This window comes from Triticum urartu, chromosome 7A (genome assembly GCF_056163025.1).
Source record: "Triticum urartu cultivar PI428250 chromosome 7A, HENAU_Tu73, whole genome shotgun sequence".
Classification (NCBI taxonomy): Eukaryota; Viridiplantae; Streptophyta; class Magnoliopsida; order Poales; family Poaceae; genus Triticum; species Triticum urartu.
The window spans coordinates 147,900,377-147,916,773 of record NC_141879.1 but is presented as its reverse complement, the minus strand read 5'-3'; the positions used below and the strand labels follow the sequence as shown (position 1 = coordinate 147,916,773).

The window sequence follows — 16,397 nt, the reverse complement described above, 5'->3', positions numbered from 1 at the left end:
TTACGGATCCATGAAGTTGCTCTGTATACGACCAACAAAAAATTGTAATTTTTTGTCTATTAAACATAACAACATTTCAACAGTTCCACATTGCCCAAAGTAACTCCGACTCGAATATGCACTGCTAGTTTAGGCTCTACCTCATTTAGCCAAGTCCCAAATAGAGTGTCTATGTTATTTGCCGAACCGACAATGAAGGCCACATGCGCTGTGTGCCAAAGTAGTCTGACTAGTGGGCAGTCTAGGAATAGGTGTTGAACCGATCCATCGGGATCGCAGAAACAACACCTTTCGCTACCCTCCCAACGACGTTTTGTCAAGTTGTTTTTAGTCAAGGTCATTTTTTTTAACAAATCACATAGTTTTTTTTAATCTTTGGAGGTCTTAATTTCTCAGATGTGTAGCGATTCTGGGGCTAAATGGATATAGCCCTTTACACAAATATCCAGCAGCCTCTTTCGGGGAAAGAAAGAAGGAAAGGAAAATGAGTTTATGGGAAAGGAGTAGTAAATTCATGTTTCCGTCCTAAGTTTCTCTCCTTGTGTCAGCGAGAAAATTACACGATAGTACCACATTTGGGGTGGCGGTGGCGAATTGGTACCAAGATTAATAATTTTTACGTGTCAGTACCAAGTTTCGGGCAAACCGTTGCAAATCAGGCTAAACTTCGTATTTGTACGTCTTGACGCTGGAACTGACCGCCCGAGCCCTCATGTCAGCTGCCATGCTGGCGAATCGACACCCGCCCGCTCGCTCACTAGGTGCGGTCCGGCTCGAACCGGACCGGCCCGTGCCCTACTCGCTTCCTCCTCACTCATGCGTCCCTCCTCGCTCCTCGCCACCCGCAACAAGTAGTGCCGGACCGGACCGCCGCCGCCATGGTTTTCGAAGACAAAAGCAGTGAGGACATGTGCAGCCTGCCGTACATGCACTCGACCTCATCCACCAACGGGCTTAATCAGGTGAGTTTCCTTAAGCTAGGTTTAGGGTTAGGGTTTCAGAATTGGGGCTTTTTGATTTGGTTGATTTCACTGGGTTTTGATTTGGGCATTTTGTTTGTATGAGCTTCTCCAGGTCCCTTTTAGCCTTGAAGATCCCGATTACCAGGGGCTTGAGCTGGATCTGATGTCCCCATGTGAGAAGCACGACAAGGCATCTGAGAGGCTTGTCGCCTTTGAAGGAACAGACACATGCAGAAGGTTCTTAGCATGTGCAGAGCTGGTATGAATTGTAGGCTGATAGTGGGATATTATATTTAAGTTGATAGTGTCATATTATTGTTGGTTTGACAGTGGCATATTGAACATCAGTACAAGGGCATAGTTGTTAGGGCTGATTATTAGGGCATATTTAGGTTGGCAGTGGCGTCTTTACTGTCATTTTGTTAGGGCTAATTATTCACTGTTGCAACTCCAGTAGATTATGTAGTTTAATGATAGTGCTACTGTTATTTTGCAGTGGCATTATTCTTGTTCTCATGTTAAATATTCAGTGAACTACTACTTTTATGTTGGGATGCACTTGCTATTATGTAGCTATATGCTACAAATATTTAGGGAATGGATAGTATGTAGTGCATATGCTTTGGCAGTTCAACAATTTTGCAGTTTGAGCTTGCTCTTGTTTTGTAGCTGATTACCAAAATGTAGTTCAAATCTGTAGCTGAGTGGTTGAAAGATCGTGGATGTCGCCTAGAGTGGGGTGAATAGGCGTTTTAAAATAATTACGGTTTAGGCTTGAACAAATGCGGAATAAACCTAGCGGTTAATTTGTCAAGCACAAAACCTACAACAACTAGGCTCACCTATGTGCACCAACAACTTATGCTAAGCAAGATAGACTACTAGGTGATAGCAAGATATATGATAAGAAACAATATGGCTATCACAAAGTAAAGTGCATAAGTAAAGAGCTCGGGTAAGAGATAACCGAGGCACACGGAGACGACGATGTATCCCGAAGTTCACACCCTTGCGGATGCTAATCTCCGTTTGAAGCGGTGTGGAGGCACAATGCTCTCCAAGAAGCCACTAGGGCCACCGTAATCTCCTCACGCCCTCGCACAATGCAAGATGCCGTGATTCCACTAAGGGACCATTGAGGGCGGTCACCGAACCCGTACAAATGGCAACCCTTGGGGGCGGTTACCGAACCCGTACACTTTGTCAACCCTTGGGAGCGGTCACCGGAACCCGTCAAATTGCTCGGGGCGATCTCCACAACCTAATTGAAGACCCCGACGCTTGCCCGGAGCTTTACACCACAATGATTGAGCTCCGAACACCACAAAGGTTGGGATTAACTCCCCAACGACACCACGAAACTTCACCACAATGGAATATGGCTCCAAGGTGACCTCAACCGTCTAGGGCGCACAAGCACCCAAGAGGAACAAGCTCAAGGGTACCAAGCACCCAAGAGTAATAAGCTTCTCAACTTATAACTTCCACGTATCACCATGGAGAACTCAAACCGATGCACCAAATGCAATGGCAAGGGCACACGGAGTGCCCAAGTCCTTCTCTCCCAAATCCCACCGAAGCAACAAATGTTAGGAAGGAAAATGAGAGGAAGAACGAAGAAGAGAACACGAAGAACTCCAAGATCTAGATCCAAGGGGTTCCCTCACATAGAGGAGAAAGTGATTGGTGGAAACGTGGATCTAGATCTCCTCTCTCTTTTCCCTCAAGAACTAGCAAGAATCATTGGAGGGATTGAGAGTTAGCAAGCTCGAAAAAGGTCAACAATGGGGGAAAACATGAGCTAAAAGGATTAGGTTCATTGGGGAAGAAGACCCCCTTTTATAGGTGGGGAAAAATCCAACCGTTATGCTCACAGCCCGCACAGAGTGGTACTACCGCTCCAAGAGCGGTACTACCGCTAGGGCGGAAGTACCCCTTTGAAAAACAACAGCAAGGAGGCAAAAGGCCAGAAGAACCGCCGGAGCGGTACTACCGCTCGACCTCACGGTACTACCGCAAATGGTAGCGGTACTACTGCTTGCGAGCGGTACTAAAAAATACATTCGGGCCTACCACCCAAGACTTGGGACGAGTTTTTGGTCCGGAGCAGTACTACTGCTGTAGGAGCCGCGGTAGTACTGCTCTGGAGCGGTAGTAAAAAAATTACATCCGCTCCAATTCGCGGTAGTACCGCTGCAGCCTTTTCAGAACACCAAAACTGCCACAACTTTTGCAAACGGACTCCGGATTCAATGAAACCAAGTTTGTTGGAAAGCTAGCGACAAGGGCTAACACAATCTTCAAAGAAATATCAATAAGAAGCAAATGAGAAAAGGCCCATAAGAAAATGGTGAGGACCCTTCCTCAGATAAGACCGGTAAAACCTACAACACCGAAAACATCATAGAAGACGCATGCGAACTCCGTTTTCGATGAACTCAAGCTTGTCATCAAGATGACCATAAGCTCTAAGACTCAAAAAGAGAACCAAACAAGAACCAAGAAACATGATGCAAGGATGCAATAGTTTGAGCTCTCGACGAACGATACGATCAAGCTACTCACTTGAGAGCCCCCCTTGATAGTACGGCTATCGATCCTATAACCCGGTCTCCCAACTACCACCATGAGACCGGTAAAATAGAAAACCTATCAAGGGCAAACCTTTGCCTTGCACATGATCCACTTGAGTTAGATGATGACGATCTTGTCCTCCTCAAGATGGACCACCTTTCTTGATCGCGTTGGGTCGATGAAGACTAGATGATTGCTCCCCCATACTCCACTATGGGTGAGTCACTCTTCGGCACATCTTCACAAGTCCATTGACACCACAATGGATGGCAAGCTTCAAGCACTTGATCTCTTTGTGATTCTCCACTTGAAATTGCACACGGCAATCTTGATGACGATCACCACTTGATGTCATCCTTCCCATGGGTTGTATGATATCATCCTCTTGACGCAAGCCCATGGACACGTACCTAACCCCACATAGACTCTCACATAGACCATGGGTTAGTACACAAAGTGCAATGGACGATGCTTACCATACCATGGGATCACTTGATCCCTCTCGGTACATCTTCTACTCTTTGTGAGTTGATCAACTTGATTCACTCTTGACTTAGTCTTGATCAACCTTGAATCTTTCCAACTCTCTTCGTTTGGATGATGTCTTGAAGGTAAACATGAATGATCACACAATATTCTTCTTCAAGACATGCTTGCAGTAAGCTCAACTCTGAAATGACCAATCTTTGGATAATTCCTTGAATAGCACCTTGGTCGACACAAACTCTCCTTGAAACCAACACATGTACTCCAAGAAAAGCCTATGGACAAAACCTTCAAATATAACTCAAGGAAACCATTAGTCCATAGAGATTGTCATCAATTACCAAAACCAAACATGGGGGCACCGCATGTTCTTTCAGTGGTGTTGTAATTTAGGGATGCACATGCTGTTATTTTGTGGGTAGGTACAATTACCAGTGTAGCTAGGGTAGTGTTCCCAAACTATGCTTAAAAGTAAATTATGGTTTAGAATAAGTGGTGCATTTGTTATTACCACTGTAGAAAGGAAAAACAGTTAATTTGCAGTGCTATTTCTCTTCTTCTTTATTTACCTATGGTATGAACTCACTTGCCTTTTTCTTTCTCTTTTTGCTCTTTTTGCATGAAGGGCAAAATTGTGGGTTTGTTGAATGGGTTGATCACCAGCGCCCCCCAACAATGCAGAATGCATTGTTGAAGCTATGGGCAATGGTTGAAGATAGCAAGAGTGCTAGGGTGAATGATAATCTTGAAAGTGCTTTAACTATTCACCATCTGACAGAAGAGAAGAACAAGCTGGAGGCCAACTACGACAAGTTAGTCCAAGATGTGCATGAGCTTATGAGCTTCCAGGAGGAGAGGGTTGTGGATTTCAGATATCTGCAGTCTAACATTACATATCAGCATCAATGCCAAAGTGAACTGCTGGTTGATATGAAGGCAAAGATGGCAAAGAAAGGTGCAGAGACCCAGAAGCTTAATCAGAAGTATGACCCGCTGGTGAACCTTGAAGGAAATATGCCCTAGAGGCAATAATAAAGTTATTATTTATTTCCTTATATCATGATAAATGTTTATTATTCATGCTACAATTGTATTAACCGGAAACATAATACATGTGTGAATACATAGACAAACAGAGTGTCACTAGTATGCCTCTACTTGACTAGCTCGTTGATCAAAGATGGTTATGTTTCCTAACCATAGACATGAGTTGTCATTTGATTAACGGGATCACATCATTAGGAGACTGATGTGATTGACTTGACCCATTCCGTTAGCATAGCACTTGATCGTTTAGTATGTTGCTATTGCTTTCTTCATGACTTATACATGTTCCTATGACTATGAGATTATGCAACTCCCGTTTATCGAAGGAACACTTTGTGTGCCACCAAACATCACACCGTAACTGGGTGATTATAAAGGTGCTCTACAGGTGTCTCCGAAGGTACTTGTTGGGTTGGCGTATTTCGAGATTAGGATTTGTCACTCCGATTGTCGGAGAGGTATCTCTGGGCCCTCTCGGTAATGCACATCACTTAAGCCTTTCAAGCATTGCAACTAATGAGTTAGTTGCAGGATGATGTATTACGGAACGAGTAAAGAGACTTGCGGTAACGAGATTGAACTAGGTATTGAGATACCGACGATCGAATCTCGGGCAAGTAACATATCGATGACAAAGGGAACAACATATGTTGTTATGCGGTCTGACCGATAAAGATCTTCGTAGAATATGTGGGAGCCAATATGAGCATCCAGTTCCGCTATTGGTTATTGACCGGAGACGTGTCTCAGTAATGTCTACATTGTTCTCGAACCCGTAGGGTCCGCACGCTTAAGGTTTCGATGACAGTTATATTATGAGTTTATGAGTTTTGATGTACCGAAGGAGTTCGGAGTCCCGGATGAGATCGGGGACATGACGAGGAGTCTCGAAATGGTCGAGACGTAAAAATCGATATATTGGACGACTATATTCGGACATCAGAAAGGTTCCGAGTGATTCGGGTATTTTTCGGAGTACCGGAGAGTTACGAGAATACGTATTGGGCCTTATTGGGCCATACGGGAAAGAAGGAAAAGGGCCTCAAGGGTGGCCGCACCCCTCCCCTTGGTCTAGTCCGAATTGGACTAGGGAAGGGGGGCGCCCCCTTCCTTCCTTCTCCTTTTCCCTTCCTCTTTTCCTATTCCATATGGGAGGTGCAATCCTACTAGGACTAGGGAGTCCTAGTAGGACTCCACACTTGGTGCGCCCCCTCCTAGGGCCGGCCTCCTCCTCCCTTGCTCCTTTATATACGGGTGCAGGGGGCACCCCAAAGACACAACAATTGATCATTGATCTCTTAGCCGTGTGCGGTGCCCCCTTCCACCATAATCCTCGATAATATTGTAGCGGTGCTTAGGCGAAGCCCTGCGACGGTAGAACATCAAGATCGTCACCACGCCGTCGTGCTGACGGAACTCTTCCCCGACATTCTGCTGGATCGGAGTCTGGGGATTGTCATCGAGCTGAACGTGTGCTAGAACTCGGAGGTGTCGTAGTTTCGGTGCTTGATCGGTCGGGCCGTGAAGACGTACGACTACATCAACCGCGTTGTGCTAACGCTTCCGCTTTCGGTCTACGAGGGTACGTAGACAACACTCTCCTCTCTCGTTGCTGTGCATCACCATGATCTTGCGTGTGCGTAGGAATTTTTTTGAAATTACTATGTTCCCCAACAGTGGCATCCGAGCCAGGTTTTATGCGTTGATGTTATGCACGAGTAGAACACAAGTGAGTTGTGAGCGATATAAGTCATACTGCTTACCAGCATGTCATACTTTGGTTCGGCGGTATTGTTGGATGAAGCGGCCCGGACCGACATTACGCGTATGCTGACGCGAGACTGGTTCTACCGACGTGCTTTGCACACAGATGGCTGGCGGGTGTCAGTTTCTCCAGTTTTAGTTGAACCGAGTGTGGCTACGCCCAGTCCTTGCGAAGGTTAAAACAGCACCAACTTGACAAACTATCGTTGCAGTTTTGATGCGTAGGTAAGAACGGTTCTTGCTAAGCCCATAGCAGCCACATAAAACTTGCAACAACAAAGTAGAGGACGTCTAACTTGTTTTTGCAGGGCATGTTGTGATGTGATATTGTCAAGACATGATGCTAAATTTTATTGTATGAGATGATCATGTTTTGTAACCGAGTTATCGGCAACTGGAAGGAGCCATATGGTTGTCGCTTTATTGTATGCAATGCAATCGCGTTGTAATGCTTTACTTTATCACTAAGCGGTAGCGATAGTCGTGGAAGCATAAGATTGGCGAGACGACAACGATGCTACGATGAAGATCAAGGTGTCACGCTGGTGACGATGGTGATCATGACGGTACTTCGAAGATGGAGATCACAAGTACAAGATGATGATGGCCATATCATATCACTTATATTGATTGCATGTGATGTTTATCTTTTATGCATCTTATCTTGCTTTTATTGATGGTAGCATTATAAAATGATCCCTCACTAAATTATCAAAGTATAAGTGTTCTCACTGAGTATGCACCGTTGCGAAAGTTCTTCGTGCTGAGACACCACGTGATGATCGGGTGTGATAGGCTCTACGTTCAAATACAACGGGTGCAAAACAGTTGCAGACGCGGAATACTCAGGTTAAACTTGACGAGCCTAGCATATAACAGATATGGCCTCGGAACACGGGGACCGAAAGGTCGAGCGTGAATCATATAGTAGATATGATCAACATAGTGATGTTCACCATTGAAACTACTCAATCTCACGTGATGATCGGACATGGTTTAGTTGATTTGGATCACATGATCACTTAGAGGATTAGAGGGATGTCTATCGAAGTGGGAGTTCTTAAGTAATATGATTAATTGAACTTTAATTTATCATGAACTTAGTCCTGGTAGTATTAGCATATCTATGTTGTAGATCAATAGTTCGCGTTTAGCTCCCCTGTTTTATTTTTTATATGTTCCTAGAGAAAACTAAGTTGAAAGATGTTAGTAGCAATGATGCGGATTGGATCCGTGATCTGAGGTTTATCCTCATTGCTGCACAGAAGAATTATGTCTTTGATGCACCGCTAGGTGACAAACCTATTGCAGGAGCAGATGCAGATGTTATGAACATTTGGCTAGCTCAATATGATGACTACTTGATAGTTTAGTGCACCATGCTTAAACGGCTTAGAATCGGGACTTCAAAGACGTTTTGAACGTCATGGACCATATGAGATGTTCCAGGAGTTGAAGTTAATATTTCAAGCAAATACCCGAGTTGAGAGATATGAAGTCTCCAACAAGTTCTATAGCTAAAAGATGGAGGAGAATAGCTCAAGCAGCGAGCATGTGCTCAGATTGTCTGGGTACTACAATCGCTTGAATCAAGTGGGAGTTAATCTTCCAGATAAAATAGTGATTGACAGAATTCTCTAGTCACCATCACCAAGTTAGTAGAACTTCGTGATGAACTATGATATGCAAGGGATAACGGAAACGATTCCCAAGCTCTTCGTAATGCTGAAATCGACGAAGGTAGAAATCAAGAAAAATATCAAGTGTTGATGGTAGACAAGACCACTAGTTTCAAGAAAAGGGCAAAGGGAAGAAGGGGAACTTCAAGAAGAACGGCAAGCAAGTTGCTGCTCAAGTGAAGAAGCCCAAGTCTGGTCCGAAGCCTGAGACTAAGTGCTTCTACTGCAAAGGGACTGGTCACTAGAAGCGGAACTGCCCCAAGTATTTGGCGGATAAAAAGGATGGCAAAGTGAACAAAGGTATATTTGATATACAGATTATTGATGTGTATTTTACTAGTGTTCGTAGCAACCCCTCGGTATTTGATGTTGGTTCAGTTGCTAAGAGTAGTAACTCGAAACGGGAGTTGCAGAATGAACATAGACTAGTTAAGGGTGAAGTGACGATGTGTGTTGGAAGTGGTTCCAAGATTGATATGATCATCATCGCACACTCCCTATACTTTTGGGATTAGTGTTGAACCTAAATAAGTGTTATTTGGTGTTTGCGTTGAGCATGAATATGATTTGATCATGTTTATTGCAATACGGTTATTCATTTAAGTAAGAGAATAAATTGTTGTTTTGTTTACATGAATAAAACCTTATATGGTTACACACCCAATGAAAATGGTTCATTGGATCTCGATCGTAGTGATACACATATTCATAATATTGAAACCAAAAGATGCAAAATTAATAATGATGGTGCAATGTATTTGTGGCACTGCCGTTTATGTCATATTGGTGTAAAGCGCATGAAGAAAATCCATGCTGATGGGCTTTTGGAATCACTTGATTATGAATCAGTTGATGCTTGCGAACCATGCCTCATGGGCAAGATGACTAAGACTCCGTTCTCCGGAACAATGGAGCGAGCAACGGATTTGTTGGAAATCATACATACTGATGTATGTGGTCCGATGAATATTGAGGCTCGTGGCAGGTATCATTATTTTCTGATCTTCACAGATGATTTGAGCAGATATGAGTATATCTACTTGATGAAACACAAGCGCATGAAGAAAATCCATGCTGATGGGCTTTTGGAATCACTTGATTATGAATCAGTTGATGCTTGCGAACCATGCCTCATGGGCAAGATGACTAAGACTCCGTTCTCCGGAACAATGGAGCGAGCAACGGATTTGTTGGAAATCATACATACTGATGTATGTGGTCCGATGAATATTGAGGCTCGTGGTAGGTATCATTATTTTCTGATCTTCACAGATGATTTGAGCAGATATGAGTATATCTACTTGATGAAACACAAGCGCATGAAGAAAATCCATGCTGATGGGCTTTTGGAATCACTTGATTATGAATCAGTTGATGCTTGCGAACCATGCCTCATGGGCAAGATGACTAAGACTCCGTTCTCCGGAACAATGGAGCGAGCAACGGATTTGTTGGAAATCATACATACTGATGTATGTGGTCCGATGAATATTGAGGCTCGTGGCAGGTATCATTATTTTCTGATCTTCACAGATGATTTGAGCAGATATGAGTATATCTACTTGATGAAACACAAGTCTGAAACATTTGAAAAGTTCAAAGAATTTCAGAGTGAAGTGGAGAATCATCATAACAAAAATAAAAGTTTCTACGATATGATCGCAGAAGTAAAGTATTCGAGTTACGAGTTTGGCCTTCAGTTAAAAACAATGCGAAATAGTTTCACTACTCACGCCACCTGGAACACCACAGCATAATGGTGTGTCTGAACGTCATAACCGTACTTTATTAGATATGGTGCGATTAATGATGCCTCTTACCGATCTACCACTATCGTTTTGGGGTTATGCATTAGAGACAGCTGCATTCATGTTAAATAGGGCACCATCTAAATCCGTTGAGACGACACCGTATGAACTATGGTTTGGCAAGAAACCTAAGTTGTCGTTTCTTAAAGTTTGAGGTTGCAATGCTTATGTGAAAAAGTTTCAACCTGATAAGCTCTAACCCAAATCGGAGAAGTGCGTCTTCATAGGATACCCAAAAGAAAATGTTGGGTACACCTTCTATCACAGATCCGAAGGCAATATATTCGTTGCTTTGAATGGATCCTTTCTAGAAAAGGAGTTTCTCTCGAAAGAAGTGAGTGGGAGGAAAGTAGAACTTGATGAGGTAACTGTACCTGCTCCCTTATTGGAAAGTAGTTCATCACAAAAATCTGTTCCTGTGACTACTACACCGATTAGTGAGGAAGCTAATGATGATGATCATGTAACTTTAGATCAAGTTACTACCGAACCTCGTAGGTAAACCAGAGTGAGATCCGCACCAGAGTGGTACGGTAATCCTGTTCTGGAGGTCATGTTACTTGACCATGACGAGCCTGCAAACTATGAGGAAGCGGTGATGAGCCCAGATTCCGCGAAATGGCTTGAGGCCATGAAATCTGAGATGAGATCCATGTATGAGAACAAAGTATGGACTTTGATTGACTTGCCCAATGATTGGCGAGCCATTGAGATTAAATGGATCTTCAAGAGGAAGACGGACGCTGATAGTAGTGTTACTATCTACAAAGCTAGAATTGTCGCAAAAAAAGTTTTTCGACAAGTTCAAGGTGTTGACTACGATGAGAGTTTCTCATTCGTATCTATGCTTAAGTCTGTCCGAATCATGTTAGCAATTGCCGCATTTTATGAAATCTGGCAAATGGATAAACAAAACTGCATTCCTTAATGGATTTATTAAAGAAGAGTTGTATATGATGCAACCAGAAGGTTTTGTCAATCCTAAAGGTACTAAAAAAATATGCGAGCTCCAGTGATCCATCTATGGACTGGTGCAAGCATCTCGGAGTTGGAATATACTCTTTGATAAGTTGATCAAAGCATATAATTTAATACATACTTGCGGTGAAGTCTGTATTTACAAGAAAGTGAGTGGGAGCACTACAACATTTCTGATAAGTATATGTGAAAGACATATTGTTGATTGGAGATAATGTAGAATTATTCTGCAAAGCATAAAGGAATGTTCGAAAGGATTTTTTTCAAAGAAAGACCTCGGTGAAGCTGCTTACATATTGATCATCAAGATCTATAGAGATAGATCAATACGCTTGATAAGTTTTTTTAATGAGTACATACCTTGACAAGATTTTGAAGTAGTTCAAAATGGAACAGTCAAAAAGGAGTTCTTGCCTGTGTTACAAGGTGTGAAGTTGAGTAAGACTCAAAACCCGACCACGGCAGAAGATAGAGAGAGAATGAAAGTCATTCCCTATGCCTCAGCCATAGGTTCTATAATGTATGTCATGCTGTGTACCAGACCTATTGTATACCCTGCCCTGAGTTCGGCAAAGGAGTACAATAGTGATCTAGGAGTAGATCACTGGACATTGGTCAAAATTATCCTTAGTGGAATAAGGATATGTTTCTCGATTATGGAGGTGACAAAAGGTTCGTCGTAAAGGGTTACGTCGATGCAAGTTTTGACACTGATCCAGATGACTCCAAGTCTCAATCTGGATACATATTGAAAGTGGGAGCAATTAGCTAGAGTAGCTCCATGCAGAGCATTGTTGACATAGAAATTTGCAAAATACTCACGGATATGAATGTGGCAAACCTATTGACTAAACTTCTCTCACAAGCAAAACATGATCACACCTCAGTACTCTTTGGGTGTTAATCACATAGCGATGTGAACTAGATTATTGACTCTAGTAAACCCTTTGGGTGTTGGTCACATGTTGATGTGAACTATGGGTGTTAATCACATGGTGATGTGAACTATTGATGTTAAATCACATGGCGATGTGAACTAGATTATTGACTCTAGTGCAAGTGGGAGACTGAAGGAAATATGCCCTAGAGGCAATAATAAAGTTATTATTTATTTCCTTATATCATGATAAATGTTTATTATTCATGCTAGAATTGTATTAACCGGAAACATAATACATGTGTGAATACATAGACAAACAGAGTGTCACTAGTATGCCTCTACTTGACTAGCTCGTTGATCAAAGATGGTTATGTTTCCTAACCATAGACATGAGTTGTCATTTGATTAACGGGATCACATCATTAGGAGAATGATGTGATTGACTTGACCCATTCTGTTAGCATAACACTTGATCGTTTAGTTTGTTGCTATTGCTTTCTTCATGACTTATACATGTTCCTATGACTATGAGATTATGCAACTCCCGTTTACCGGAGGAACACTTTGTGTGCCACCAAACGTCACAACGTAACTGGGTGATTATAAAGGTGCTCTACAGGTGTCTCCGAAGGTACTTGTTGGGTTGGCGTATTTTGAGATTAGGATTTGTCACTCCGATTGTCGGAGAGGTATCTCTGGGCCCTCCCGGTAATGCACATCACTTAAGCCTTGCAAGCATTGCAACTAATGAGTTAGTTGCAGGATGATGTATTACGAAACGGGTAAAGAGACTTGCCGGTAATGAGATTGAACTAGGTATTGAGATACCGACGATCGAATCTCGGGCAAGTAACATATCGATGACAAAGGGAACAACGTATGTTGTTATGCGGTCTGACCGATAAAGATCTTCGTAGAATATGTGGGAGCCAATATGAGCATCCAGGTTCCACTATTGGTTATTGACCGGAGACGTGTCTCGGTCATGTCTACATTATTCTCGAACCCGTAGGGTCCGCACGCTTAAGGTTTCGATGACAGTTATATTATGAGTTTATGATTTTTGATGTACCGAAGGAGTTCGGAGTCCCGGATGAGGTCGGGGACATGACGAGGAGTCTCGAAATGGTCGAGACGTAAAGATCGATATATTGGACGACTATATTCGGACATCGGAAAGGTTCTAAGTGATTCGGGTATTTTTCGGAGTACCGGAGAGTTACGGGAATACGTATTGGACCTTATTGGGCCATACGGGAAAGAAGGAAAAGGGCCTCAAGGGTGGCCGCACCCCTCCCCTTGGTCTGGTCCGAATTGGACTAGGGAAGGGGGGCGCCCCCTTCCTTCCTTCTCCTTTTCCCTTCCTCTTTTTCTATTCCATATGGGAGGTGGAATCCTACTAGAACTAGGGAGTCCTAGTAGGACTCCACACTTGGCGCGCCCCCTCCTAGGGCCGGCCTCCTCCTCCCTTGCTCCTTTATATACGGGTGCAGGGGCACCCCAAAGACACAACAATTGATCATTGATATCTTAGCCATGTGCGGTGCCCCCTTCCACCATAATCCTCGATAATATTGTAGCGGTGCTTAGGCGAAGCCCTGCGACGGTAGAACATCAAGATCGTCACCACGCCGTCGTGTTGACGGAACTCTTCCCCGACATTCTGCTGGATCGGAGTCCGGGGATCGTCATCGAGCCGAACGTGTGCTAGAACTCGGAGGTGTCGTAGTTTCGGTTCTTGATCGGTCGGGCCGTGAAGACGTACGACTACATCAACCGCGTTGTGCTAATGCTTACGCTTTTGGTCTATGAGGGTACGTAGACAACACTCTCCTCTCTCGTTGCTATGCATCACCATGATCTTGCGTGTGCGTAGGAATTTTTTTGAAATCACTACGTTCCCCAACACCTGACAAGAGCTCAAGCAACAGTCATCCATAACTTGAAGTTGAACAATATGACAGACAAGCAATTTCTTAGTGAAGCTAAGATGAACTTGGAGTTGAAGAATGCAGAGCTCACAAAGTCTGAGGAGAAGCTCACCCAAGATAAGCTAGAGTTGAAGTTTCAGGTTGTTGATCTGCTTAAGGGAAAGGAAAAGCATAGTGAAGAGAAGGGGCATCTAGAGCTTCATATTGCTGAGCTCATGAAGGGAGAGGAGAAGCTCAAGGAGAAGATCAAGGGGATCCAGGCCATCTTAGAGAACTGAAGAAGATGAATATGAGATTAGTGGGATTGCTGACCTTTTGAGAATGATGGTTGTGTTGGGGAACGTTGCAGAAAAACAAAAATTTTCCTACTCGTTTCACCAAGATCATCTAGGAGTTCATCTAGCAACGAGTCATCGGATGCATCTACATACCTTTGTAGATGGCGCACGGAAGCGTTCAAAAGAACGGTGATGATGTAGTCGTACTCGACGTGATCCAAATCACCGATGACCAGCGCCGAACGGACGGCACCTCCGCGTTCAACACACGTACGGGACGGGAGACGTCTCCTCCTTCTTGATCCAGCAAGGGGGAGGAGAGGTTGATGAAGATCCAGCAGCACGACGGCGTGGTGGTGGATGCAGGGCGTCACAGTAGCAGGGCTTCGCCTATACTACGAGGGAGAGACGCAACGGGGAGAGAGGGAGGCGCCAAAGCTCAGGTATGAAGTCCTCCCCTCTCCTCAACTATATATAGGGGTGCCAAGGGGGGGGGCGCCGGCCCTAGTAGATGAGATCTACTAGGGGGGCGGCGGCCAAGGGGAGGATTCCCTCCCCCCCAAGGCACCTAGGGGTGCCTTCCACCACATGGACTCTTCCATGGTGGAACCCTAGGCGCATGGGCCTATAGGGGCTGGCGCCCCAGACACTATGGGCTGGGTTCCATCCTATTTCAGCCCATGGGGCCCTCCGGGATAGGTGGCCCCACCCGGTGGACCCCCGGGACCCTTCCGGTGGTCCCGGTACAATACCGATAACCCCGAAACTTGTCCCGATGCCCGAAACAGCACTTCCTATATATAATTCTTTACCTCCGGACCATTCTGGAACTCCTCGTGACGTCCGGGATCTCATCCGGGACTCCGAACAACATTCGGGTTTCTGCATATACATATCTTCACAACCCTAGCGTCACCGAACCTTAAGTGTGTAGACCCTACGGGTTCGGGAGACAAGCAGACATGACCGAGACGACTATCCGGTCAATAACCAACAGCGGGATCTGGATACCCATGTTGGCTCCCACATGCTCCATGATGATTTCATCGGATGAACCACGATGTCGAGGATTCAATCAACCCCGTATGCAATTCCCTTTGTCAATCGATATGTTACTTGCCCGAGATTCGATCGTCGGTATCCCAATACCTTGTTCAATCTCGTTACCGGCAAGTCACTTTACTCGTACCGTAATGCATGATCCCGTGACCAGACACTTGGTCACTTTGAGCTCATTATGATGATGCATTACCGAGTGGGCCCAGTGATACCTCTCCGTCATACGGAGTGACAAATCCCAGTCTTGATCCATGTCAACCCAACAGACACTTTCGGAGATACCCGTAGTCTACCTTTATAGTCACCCAGTTACGTTGTGACGTTTGGTATACCCAAAGCACTCCTACGGTATCCGGGAGTTACACGATCTCATGGTCTAAGGAAAAGACACTTTGACATTGGAAAACTCTAGCAAACGAACTATACGATCTTGTGCTATGTTTAGGATTGGGTCTTGTCCATCACATCATTCTCCTAATGATGTGATCTCGTTATCAATGACATCCAATGTCCATAATCAGGAAACCATGACTATCTGTTGATCAACGAGCTAGTCAACTAGAGGCTTACTAGGGACATGTTGGTGTCTGTTATTCACACATGCATTACGATTTCCGGATAACACAATTATAGCATGAATAAAGACAATTATCATGAACAAACAAATATAATAATAAAGCTTTTATTATTGCCTCTAGGGCATATTTCCAACAGGTTGCGTGACCTAGTAACTTTGAATTATGGTTGTGTAGTGTATGGTTCTACTAATTGTGAACTATGGCTGTGTATGTATGTAGTAGATATGCTTTTCATCCTTTTGTGAGAAAATGATGAACTATGCATTTGAACTCCACTATGTATTGTGAACAATGGTTGTGTACCCTATAATATGTTGAACTCCAGTAAGTATTGTGTGCTATGTTTTCTAGACTAAAAATGATGATATATCAT

At 44.0% G+C, this 16,397-nt stretch overlaps 1 protein-coding gene across 1 annotated transcript; it reads left to right on the top strand.

Moving 5' to 3' along the window:
• The first annotated feature begins 878 nt into the window (after positions 1 to 878).
• LOC147958667 (uncharacterized) lies at positions 879 to 14,387 on the top strand. The gene is made up of 4 exons (XM_087532242.1): positions 879 to 962; positions 1,075 to 1,217; positions 4,640 to 5,022; positions 14,086 to 14,387. Exons 1-4 carry the CDS (start codon positions 879 to 881, stop codon positions 14,385 to 14,387), a joined length of 912 nt encoding a protein of 303 aa, XP_087388368.1.
• Positions 14,388 to 16,397: the final 2,010 nt, after the last annotated feature.